Genomic DNA, 12441 nt, shown 5'->3' with positions numbered 1-12441 from the left:
TTGGGATTCAGAATTAAGAGGATTGGGTTATAAAAATCCTTTAAGAAAATTAACAGAAAAAAAATCTACAGAATGGGGTGAACTACACTTGCCTAGAATAAGCAGGCAGGCAGGAAAGAGATATGCTAATACATTATGCATATCACAAGAAATTAGTAGTGATTAGACACTACTAGACTATTAGAGCTTTCTATTGCAACATTAAGAGAAGCCATTTATGGCTATAATGACTAAACATATCTGGATGTAGAGATTACAATAACTTTGATGGAAGTAAGATTAATTACTGAAGAACATGCAACACACCATGTGTGTCTCAGAAACATGTCTGTTTTCACTGGGACATGGAGATAGATTGGGGAAGTGTCAGCAGAGTATATAGGACTGGGTTAGCATGTCTCACCTAGCAAGGACAACTGAAGAAGTTAAGAGATTAAGGTCATTGCATGCTATAGCAAAGCAAAGAATATAAAAATTATAAAATATAAGAAAAGAAAAGAATTCTTCCTAAAGTAAACAAATGTGATTAAGGAGTAGAATTGCTCTAACTCATATAGGCTCAACCATAGGGAGTTTACAAAACAGTTATTTTTCTTAAAGTCATAGGAGCTGGATCATGACTGGAAACAACCGGACTATCATCTCCCAGTTCCTCCTCCTTGGCCTGCCCATCCCCCCAGAGCACCAGCACCTGTTCTATGCCCTGTTCCTGGCCATGTACCTCACCACCATCCTGGGAAACCTCATCATCATCATCCTCATTCTACTGGACTCCCATCTCCACACACCCATGTACTTGTTTCTCAGCAACTTGTCCTTCTCTGACCTCTGCTTCTCCTGTGTCACAATGCCCAAACTGTTGCAGAACATGCAGAGCCAGGACCCATCCATCACTTACATGGGTTGTTTGACACAAATGTACTTTCTATTTTTTTTTGGAGACATGGAGAGCTTCCTTCTTGTGGCCATGGCCTATGACCGCTATGTGGCCATCTGCTTCCCCCTTCATTACACCAGCATCATGAGTCCTAAGCTCTGTGTGAGTCTATTGCTGCCACTGTGGTTGCTGGCCGCATTCAATGCAACGATGCACACACTACTCATGGCTAGATTGTCTTTTTGTGAGAACAATGTGATTCTCCAATTTTTCTGTGACATATTGGCTCTCCTAAAGCTGGCCTGCTCAGACACTTACATTAATGAGTTAATGATATTTATCATGAGCTGTCTCATAGGTATCATACCATTCCTACTCATTGTTATGTCCTATGCAAAGATTGTTTTTTCTATTCTCAAGGTTCATTCTACTCAGACCATCCACAAGGTCTTCTCCACCTGTGGTTCCCACCTGTCTGTGGTGTCTCTGTTCTATGGGACAGTTATTGGTTTATACTTATGTCCACCAGCTAATAACTCTACTGTGAAAGAGACTGTCGTGGCTATGATGTACACAGTAGTGACTCCCATGCTGAATCCCTTCATCTACAGCCTGAGGAACAAAGACATAAAGGAGGCCCTAATAAGAATTTTCTACACTAAGAAGATCTCTTTGTAATGGTAGCACTTGTGATTTTTACCTAATTTTATGTAATAAGCATAATGATGTTAATATTTTATGTCAGATGTTGTCTTTCATTATAGAACCTACATGAAAAAGACATGCTACATAACTGTTCAATACAAGAAAGTGATGAAGTGTAGTGAAGCAGTCAAAGTAGGAAAGATTGTCTTTGATAGCTGACTATATCTTCCTCCATACCTTGCATAAATTATCCTGGAAATGCAGAGTGGAAGAGGTTCTGTCTAATATGATCTCCATTCCTTACATTCTTAAGTTCCTACAACATTTTATCATTTACCCTGAGTTCTGTGTTCACCGACGTATCAATTAAAATAGTTTAAGCAATGGATTTATGACTCTCACTAACAATGAAATCTTCCCCAACATCCAGCTTCCTTCTAATATTTCCTAGAGGTTCACCACACCGATTTTGACACTATTTTTTCTCTTAAATCCCCTTCTTATTTTTATGCCTTTATTATCTTTCCTGACTTCTCTTGACCCTGGACAAACTTGGGGTAATCATTTTGTACAACAGTGTCCTTTTTATATAATTTTGCTGTTAATTTGAAATTGACTAATAACCAGGGACCATTCAATTTACTTCTCTAAGATGAGGGAAAGAAGAAAGCAAGCTAGAAGCTGGTAACGATTCATTTATGTTTTTACTTTCTAAATTTGCTGTTTATAGTGGATGGCTTTATTTTACCTTTGTGACAATCTCAAGGAGAGATAGTGAAGGTTCTGTTTTACATAATAAAGAATATGAGGCTCAATAACTTCCCAGCTCAGAGCAAGGGGCAATGGTTGGTTGTGTATGAGATCATAGAGCACTTCCACTCTTTTGTCTCATTTCTGTACTTTAGAAGAAGCAATGTTTCTTTATTTCTGTATATTCTTTGCCTCACCATGGCATGAAATAACCTTGTTCCCTTGATTTCCTCTGTTTCGTTTGGTAGGTGATAACATAAAAAAAAAACAACCCAGTCTTTATATTCCACTGACTTCCCTTCAATGTTCATCTCCAAGAGTAGCTAATCTTGCCTCTAGGGCATCTTACTGCCTCGTGACCATTACCTCTTGAGCCTCTGCATAAACTTTAATAGGAACATGGAATCCTTGAACTCTTTAGTTCCCACATAGTCTTCTCTTTGTCCTTTATCTTGTTTCTTGAATTATAATGTCATCTCCTACCCAATGATGTGCGTAACCATGTCTCTGTACATACATATATTTACAAAAGTGCATAATAGCTCCTAGAATTCTGAATTTACCTTTTTATTGAATATCATCCTAAGAAAATTTATAACTTTTTCCCCATGTAGCTAATTAGCACCAGTTGTTGTCACAGCTAAACTCTGATATTGTCATGGTATAACAGAATTATCAGGGACAAGATAGATAATATGAAAATTACAAGACTTTCCTCAACATGTGAAAAACAAGGTTTAAAAGACAGAAACAGATTCTGTATTCAATAGCATTGAGTGTAAGAGCTACAGGAAGAAAACAAAAGTTCTGCTGAGCAATATAAAGGAGTACCACAGTGCAAAAAGATAGCCTAGAATGAATATCTCCTTAAACATATTTAAATTTTTTAAGTGACACATAAATTATACAGTTGTATTAACATAATACAATGTGATGAATACAATATAAAATGTAGAAGATGGACTATGTCAGATTGGAAGTAATATAAAGAGAAAAGGAGAGGGGGAACAAGAGAGGTTAACTGAAAACTTAACAAAAAGATAGAAATCAAGCTAGGTGTGATGAACCACACCTGTGATCCCAGCATTCATGAGGCTCTGGCAGAAGTATGAGTGCAAATGTAAGGTCAACCCCGGTTGCACAGTGAGACATGTGAGGCCAGCGGAGCCACACAGTGTGACTCTGTGAGGTCAACATAGCTGCATAAGAAGACCCTGTGTTGTCAACCCAAGCTATACAGTGAGACTCTGTTGTGGGATATTTGTATACTGTATGAAGACATACTGTTGTAATTGGTTAAATAAAGATCTGAATAGCCAATAGCTAGGCAGGAGGTATAGGTGGGACTTCCAGGCAAAAAGAGAGGAAGTAGTTGTGGTGGTAATCTAATTATACTGAAATATGATTTTGATTGTATGTTAATAAATAAAGTTGTCCGGGGGTCAGAGCTATTAGAGCCATAGCAAGAGTGTGGCGGTGGTGGCACACGCCTTTAATCCCAGAAAGCCAGCCTTTAATCCCAGGGAGTGGTGGTAGAAAGCAAAAAGATATATAAGGCGTGAGGACCAGAAACTAGAAGCATTTGGCTGGTTAAGCTTTCAGGCTTTGGAGCAACACAGTTCAGCTGAGAGCTATTGGGATGAGGACACAGAAGCTTCCAGTCTGAGGAAACAAGACCAGCTGAGGAACTGGTGAGGTGAGATAGCTGTGGCTTGTTCTGTCTCTTTAAATAGACTAACAGACAGGAAAAGGAGCCCTCATTCGGGAAGCTGGGACACCGCAGGCGGAAGGGTGAGATTTTGGCTCTGAGCTCTGACCTCTCGGCTTTCTCTTTTGCATTATTTCTGTGTTTCTTATTTAATAAAACAGTTGGTTACATCCATAAGTAGTAGGAAGAATCAAGGCACAAGAGAGATTCACCATTCAGCACAGAGGAAGCAGGATGTGCACTACAGGGAACTGAGGTATCTGAAGTGTCTAGCCATGTGATAGATTTAAAATTATGGGTAGATTTGTATTATAAGAGCTAGTTAGGAACAAACCTAAGCTAAGGTTGAACTTTCATAATTAATATAAGTCTTCCATGAATTATTTGTGAGCTGGTGGCACAAAGAAAAATCTGTCTGCATATGGCATCCAACATGGAGGCTTTAATATCTAAACATAGTTCATGAGAAATCTGAGAAACGTTCTAGACAAGAAGCCAGACATGGCTTCCTAGTCCTGCAGTCTCTCAGGCAGGCCAGTGCTCAGCAAATAGAAGCATGGCTACCAGCAGCTGCTTGAAGGTTGAAGCAATCAGCAGCATCATGCACCAGTGCCACATACAAAGCTGAGCTGTGCAGTGGCTAGCACGACAGTCTAAGATTTGGTTCATATGATCAGATAAGGCAGCAGGAGCATAGAAAAGTTGTTCAGACTGAGAAAACCTTTAAACAGATAGAATAAAAAGTGGGTATAGACAGTCATAAGAATAGTGTAAAAATAGTAAAGTCTTTAAAGAGGGAGTAAAGTAATACAAGAGAAAAGGCCCTGTAAAGATAGAAAATACACAGGGCATCTAGATCCTGTAATGGTGTTTTGTTGACTTTGAATTTTTTGAATGCAGGTGAGCTAACAGCACCTGCTGAGAGACATTGGATTATGAAAGGGACTGCTGAATTAAACCAGTCTATGCACAACTTCAAAGCTGCTAGCTGAGATGGTTCAGCCTCACATACTATCCAGCCCAGACTTCAGATAAGCTCTACACTTTTCCATCACACAGACACTAAACAAAAAAATAATGCAGTTAGCTCTCCCAGAACTTGACCATCATCTCAATTTTCTCAGCATCCCCTAAAGATGCTGTCACCCCCAGACAGCAGGAAGCAGTCTAGAGAACATGGCAAGAAATTTCCCAAGAGGTGGGGTGGGTGGTTTTTGGTCATTTGGTGGGTTATGTATCTTTGTCATCATTTAGGGGGTTGGTTACAAGTTATTATTGCTCATGGTCAGAGAAGAAATTAAACAAAAGCGATTAGATTCAAGAATCTCTTTCTTAAGGAAGAAAAGGGAATAGTATAGAAATGATGAGTTAAAAAAAGTGGATTGTTGCGTCTAATTTTGAACAGCTACCAGTCTCAAATATTTTACATTGGTATGGATTTTGTATATTTATACAAATTTAAGGTTATTTTTGTTATGCTTTATATATGTTTCTACTCTTGCTTAAGGTATTATACCTTGTAGCTAGAGTTTTCCTGCCTTGCTCACAGTCAGGACAAATCTTTGTCACCCGCCAGTGCCACAGCCTCTCAGAACCAACCAAGTAAACACAGAGACTTATATTGCATACAAACTGTATGGCCGTGTCAGGCTTCTTGCTAACTGTTCTTATAGCTTAAATTAATCCATTTCCATACATCTATACCTTGCCACGTGGCTGGTGGCTTACCGGCGTCTTCACATGCTGCTGGTCATGGCTGTGGCTGGCAGTGTCTCCCTCAGCCTTCTGCTTCCCCTTATTCTCCTCTCTCCTTGTCCCACCTACTTCCTGCCTGGCCACTGGCCAATCAGTGTTTTATTTATTGACCAATCAGAGCAACAGATTTGACATACAGACCATCCCACAGCAGTACCTATGCAGCTCATTTGAAAATGTAATGTAAAGTTTTATTCCTTGAAAGCTATTTAGGATAATAAAGAAAGGTTAATAGTCATATACAACTATCAAATTTATAGTCATGTTAGGTATGTTTTCAAGGTCAAAGATATATTTTAAATAGTCTTCAAACACTTCCAAGACCTACAAAATATGGGTTTAAAATGTTTTAATAACATAAGAGTTTTCATGAAAGTGAGACACATCTACTTCCAGCAGCACCAATTCACTTCAAACGAGGATAATGGGCATCAAAGAACCTCCATATGGTGTTTGCTTTCATTTGTGGCCAATAAGCCACTGGGTAAAGAACTGCCCTTTCCTGGTCCACTGAAAGAACTGGACAAACAGGACACAAAAGAAGGTAACTCCTGAACTTTGCCAAGACAAGGTATTACAGTCCTTCAAAATTCTTGCTTCACAGAAAAGTCTGTCAGATATTCTAGGCCTGTAGGCCAAAGGTGGATGCCACAATGTTTTAGATGAACTTTGTTGACTGTCCATGCAGCCAGATGTCTCTGTCATTTTCTTAGTTTTTGAAGTAGCTTGCTCTGCACTTCCTGTTTAATCAGGTAATATTTTATCATTCTCTGGTCTTTGATGGGGTTAAAGATTAGGTAGTTGCAGCTACAGTTTTTCTTGTTACCAATTTCAGAAAGAAAACTCACAAGAGAGATGTAAAGTACATAAGGTTGAGAGACATAAAAGCTTAAGTTGTTTGTCTAAGAAAATGTTTGGAGGTCTAAAAAGATAGTTTTGTGTTGGTAATACAAGTTAGGATAGAAAGTAAATTAGGTGCAAAACTTTGACTCACCAAGATTGGATAGATAATGGAATATTTTCTCTGAATTTCCCAAATACGATAGACCAGACATTGTAAATATAATTCTTACCTGATAATTGTTCTTATTGTATATAGTTTTACTATGTTAAAACATTTCTTCTTTATTTAGACAAAAAGGGGAAATGCTGTGTGATGTTTCCCCACTGTCTGAGGATCTCTTGCTGTAGTGTGACCCTATGAGGTCAACACAGCTGCACAGTGAGACCCTGTGTGGTCAGCATGGCTATAGACTATGTGATGCCAATGTGGGCTGCACAGTGAGACCCTGAAGAGGAAATGGAATTTGCACACATCAATGATGGGCCTATGAAATATTACAGCTACTCCAGTAAAAATATTATTTGACAGTTCCTCAAAAATTTGAGCATAGTGTTACCACATGACAGGGAAATTGTAAACTTGAACACATAGCTACAACAGTTATAGGATTCAAGCAAATGGTTTTGTGTTAGCACTCATGCATGTACAATTTATAATGTTCACAAAGTAGAATTAGAAATCAAATAATGATCAGATAAATAAAATGTATTATACTCATTCAATGAGACATTGTTCAACAACAGAAATGAATGATTGGTGCTTGCTATTGTGTGGAGATTATCTGGAATTGAAAGCAAATGTAAAAACTGGATATGGCATGACTGAAATTTCACTTAGATGCCTTAAAAAGCCATATGGAAATGGTCATGTTGTCAAACTAACTTCTGTATATTTATGTTTTTGACTATATATTTGTGTTGCTCTTAGTCTTGGGCAGAAGAGCTTCTTATCATAGTTGGTATTAGTTAATCCTGGGGCAAACAACTGTTCAATTGCTGAGAATAAGTGATTATGAGTACTGTCTCAATTAGGGTTTCTATTGCTGTGAGAAGACATCATGACCACTGCAACTTTTATGAAGGAAAACATTTAATTGAGGATGGCTTACAATTTCAGAGATTTAGTCCATTATTATCATGGTAAGAAGCATGGTGGCATGCAGGTAGACATGGTGCTGGAAAAGGAGCTGAGAGTTCTACATCTGGATCTGCAGGCAGCAGAAGAGACTGCCACACTGGGCTTAGCTTGAACATAGGAGGCCCCAAAGCCCACCTCCACAGTGACACACTTCCTCCACAAAGGTCACACTTCCTAATAGTGTCACTCCCTATGGGCCACATGAGTCTAAGGGGGACATTCATATTCAAACCATGACAAATATGCAGCCATAGATAGGATCTTATATGGACCATTCATTCTCCAAAGTTCAGGGAGCATCATGGAAGAAGAGGTAGAAAGATTGTATGAGCAAAAGGATGGGGAGGAAGATGATGGGATGCTGGCCTCTGGTGACAACATAGCTGTTGGAAACAGGAACTTTCAGCAATCCTGGTCACCTGCACAAATCTTGCACAAGATCAAGCCCATTAAAAATTCTAGCTTGAACACTTCCAGCAGCAGTTGACATCCCACTTAAGATGGTGGAAATCTTGTACAACCCCATACCTAGATGAAGAGCTGTGGGTAATTAACAATTGCTGAGAGAGGTAACGTTCATCTTCCTCAGTGATAAGCCCCCTGACGGGATATCCAATATCAAGTGGTCAGTCCAAGAAGCATATTCATGTAGGCAATACTGAATGGACTCAGTGGGTTTCATTTATATGTATGTGCACTAGTGAAGGTTAATGAAGAGGAGGAAAACATGAATTTCTGAGAGGGTATGAGATACAGAAGGGGTAGAAGGCAGAAAGAAAAAGGAGAGAAGTGGTGTAAATATATATATAATTTATTCTTCTTTCATATATTACATCACTTCCCTCCTCCTTCCAAATGTTCCTCCCAACCTACCCTTCCCCATTCACTCCTCCTCCATTTCCCTTCAGAAATGGGCAGGCCTCCCAGGAATAGCAACCAAACATGGCATATCAAGTTTCAGTAAGAATAGGCACCTCCCTTTGTATGAAGGCTGAACCAGGCAACCCAGTAGGATGAAAAGTATCCCAAAGCAGGCAAAAGAGTCAGAGACAGCACCTGCTCCCACTGTTAGCCGCCCTCTTTTGAGAATTCTTTATTTAGATCTGTACTGCAGGGTAAAAGGGCCAGCGAAAGAAACACAACCTGACCCTGAAACCAGAGCCAGTGAAAGAAACACACCCTGGCCCTAAAACCAGAGCCAAAGAAATACACTCTGCCCCTGACAAACTCAGCATGAAAACCAACCAATCCCTGAGCACAAAGTCTAGCCAATCTTTGAACTTGTCCAAGCTCAGGGATTGAAATTTGACCATTTCCCACCCTGAAACTCTTAACCTTGGAAAAACTCTGCCCCTAAGAAGCCTTATACAATCCCTGTACCTGTTCACCTGGCAGCTACCTTTTCTGCCCTGGCAGAGGCAGCCACTCTCCTGGAATTCTTCCTTGGAATAAAGGATTCCTTCCTCCCAATAAATCTTTTGAATGAGTTTGGAGTGAAGACCTTCTTCTGCTAGAGTGGAGTGGAGCAGAGAAGTAACAATTTCCACCAGAGCAGGAGGAGAATTGCTTCATCTCTGTGGGAGGGGGAGGGAGGGTTCAGGGATAGAGGTGGACCCCTTAGCAGAGTGGAGCAGAGAGGCAACAGACATCTCCACGAGGAAACCCCTTTAGCAGAGGGAAGCAGAACTGAGCTGTGATGGCTCTCTCAGAGAGGAGAAGGATTGCTACATTCCTGCTGGGAAACCATCCCTCACCAGAACAGAGCTTTAGGTATAGCCTGGCTTTGCACAGTCAGGATACCTTTCTCTTCAGAGCTGTAACACTTACGGGTATAGTCTGGCTTCTGACAACCAGGATACCTTTCCCATCAGATCTGTAAGTATAGCCTATCTTCTGATGGCCAGAATACCTTTCTCTTCTGAGCTATAGGTATAGCCTGCTCCCAAAGGCTAGGATACCTTTCCATTCAGAGCTGTAACACTTACAGGTATAGCCTTGCTTCTGACAGCCAGAATAGCTTTCCCTTCCAAGCTTTAGGCATAGCCTGGCTTCTGATGGCCAGGACACCTTTCCCTCAAGAGCTCCATGTTTTAATTAAATTATTTGGTTTGGTGACATATAATTTCTTGAGTTCTTTGTATATTTTGGATTATTGGCCCTCTGTCAGACATGTAGTTGGTGAAAATCTTTTCCATTCTATAGGCTGCAGTTTTGTCCTATTGACAGTGTCCTTTGCCTTACAAAAGTTTTTCAGTTTTGTGAGGTCCCATTTAGTAATTGTTGATCTTAGTGCCTACCCTATTGGTGTTCTGTTCAGGAAGTTGTCTCCTGTTCCAATGCATTCAAGACTATTCCCCACTTCCTCTTGTATCAGGTTAAGTACACCTGGTTTTAAACTGAGGTGTTAGATCTCCTTAGACTTGAATTTTGTGCAAGGTGATATATATGGATCTGTTTGCATTTTCTACATGCCTTCATCCAATTAGACCAGTATCATTTGCCACTCTCACCAATTGATTGAAGATAGTAGTTAGTTGAAAATGCCTTCTTTTTTCCATTGTATATTTTTGGCTTCTTTGTCAAAAATCAGGTGACCATGGATTTGTGAACTTACATCTCTGTCTCTTTAATTCCATTCCATTGATCAACCTATGATCAATTATATTGGCAAAAATATCTGTTTTTTGCTAATATAATGTGGTTTTTATTACTATATCTCTGTAGTACAGCTTGAAATCAGAGCTGGTGATACCTCTAGAAGTTCTTTTATTTTTCAGGACTATTTTAGCTATTCTGGGTTTTTTATTTTTTTACATATGAAGTTAAATATTGTTTTTCAAGGCCCATAATGAATTTGTTTTGGATTTGAATGGGGATTGCATTGAATCTGTGTATCAGTTTGAGATCTGTAGATAGCAATTTTTACCATGTTCATCCTAAAGATCAATGAGCATGGGAGATTATTCCATCCTCTGATATCTTCTCTAATTTCTTTCTTCAAAGACTTGAAGTTCTTGCCATATAGGTCTTTAACTTGCTTGGTCACAGTTACACCAAGACCTTTTATATTGTTTGTGGATATTGTGAAGGGTGTTATTTCCCTGACTTCTTTCTCAGTCCATTTATCATTTGTATATAGGAGGACTACTGATTTTTAAAAGCTACTCTTATATTCAGCTACTTCACTGAAGGTGTTTATTAGCTGTAGGAGTCCCCTATAGGAGTTCCCTGGTAGAATTTTGGGGTTCTCTTATGTATACTATCATATCATCTACAAATAATAATATGGTGGCCATCTTTTTTCCAATGTGTATCCCATTGATCTCCTTTAGTTGTCTTATTGCTCTAACTAGAACTTCAAGTACTGTTTGAATGGAGAGAATAGACATCCTTGTCTTGTTCCTGATTTTAGTGAAATTGCTGTGAGTTTCTCTCCATTTAATTTGATGTTGGCTATAGGCTTGCTGTATACTGCTATTATTATGTGTACATATGTCCCTTCCATCCCTGATCTCTCTGAGACTTTTGTTATGAGGGGATGTTGGGTTTTGTCAAAGGCTTTTTCACCATCTAATGATGTGATCATGTGGGTTTTTCTTTCTTTCTTTTAGTTTGTTTATGTGTTGAATTGCACTGAGAGGTTTTCATGTGTTGAACCATCCCTGCATCTCTGGGATGAAGCCTACTTGATCATGGTGGATGATCTTTTTCATATGTTCTTGAATTCAGTTTGCAAAGAAATTTCTTGAATATTTTTGCATCTATGTGCATGATAAAAATTGGTCTGTAATTCTTTCTTTTTTGAGTCTTTCTGTGGTTGGGTACTAGGATGATTGTGGCCTCATAAAATGAGCTCTTCAATGTTCCTTCTGTTTCTATTTTATGGAATAATTTGAGGAGTATTGGTATTAGCTCTTCTTTGAAAGTCTGGTAGACTTCTGCATTAAAACCATATGGACCAGTGCTTTGTTTGTTTGTTTGTAATACTTTTGATGACTGCTTCTACTTCCTGAGGAGTGATAGGTCTATTTAAATTGTTTAGCTGATCTTCATATAACTTTATTGAGTGGTATCTATCAAGAAAATTGTCCTTTTCTTTTTGATTTTCCAATTTTTTGAGTACAGATTTTTGAAGTATGAGCTAATGATTCTTTGGATTTTCTTGGTGTCTGTTGTTATATTCCCCTTTTTGTTTCTGATTTTGTTCATTTGGATATTCTCTCTCTGCCCTTTAGTTGGTTTGTGTAAAGCTTTGTCTATCATGTTGATTTTTGCAAAGAACCAACTCTTTGTTTCACTGACATTTTTTGTGTTGTTCTCTTTGTTTCTATATTGTTGATTTCAACCTTCTGTTTGATTATTTCCTGTGGTCTACTTCTCTTGAGTGTGTTTGCTTCTTTTTGTTCTATAGCTTTCAGATGTGCTGTTAAGTTGCTAGCATGAGATCTAATTTCTTTATGAAGACATATAGTGCTATGAATGTTCCTGTTAGCACTGTGTTCATTGTGACTCATAAGCTTGGGAACATTGTGCACTCATTTCCATTGCATTCTAGGAAGTCTTTAAACTTTTTTTGATTTCTGCCTTGCCACAGCAGTCATTCAGTAGATAGTTGTTCAGTTCCATGAGTTTGTAGGATTCTTCTTATTTCTGCTGTTGAAATCTGTAGTTGTATAAAAGGATACAGAAGTTATTTCAATTTTCTTTATATTTGTTGAGACTTGC

The 12441-nt window shown here is 38.8% G+C and overlaps 1 protein-coding gene across 1 annotated transcript; it reads left to right on the top strand.

The window, feature by feature from the left end:
* Positions 1 to 616: 616 nt before the first annotated feature.
* LOC102906606 (olfactory receptor 1496-like) lies at positions 617 to 1555 on the top strand. Its single transcript, XM_006998208.1, has one exon. It carries the CDS (start codon positions 617 to 619, stop codon positions 1553 to 1555), a length of 939 nt encoding a protein of 312 aa, XP_006998270.1.
* Positions 1556 to 12441: the final 10886 nt, after the last annotated feature.

Source organism: Peromyscus maniculatus, chromosome 8, assembly GCF_049852395.1.
Source record: "Peromyscus maniculatus bairdii isolate BWxNUB_F1_BW_parent chromosome 8, HU_Pman_BW_mat_3.1, whole genome shotgun sequence".
Lineage (NCBI taxonomy): Eukaryota > Metazoa > Chordata > Mammalia > Rodentia > Cricetidae > Peromyscus > Peromyscus maniculatus.
The sequence above is the reverse complement of the archived record's forward strand: the minus strand, read 5'-3'. Positions and strand labels throughout refer to the sequence as shown.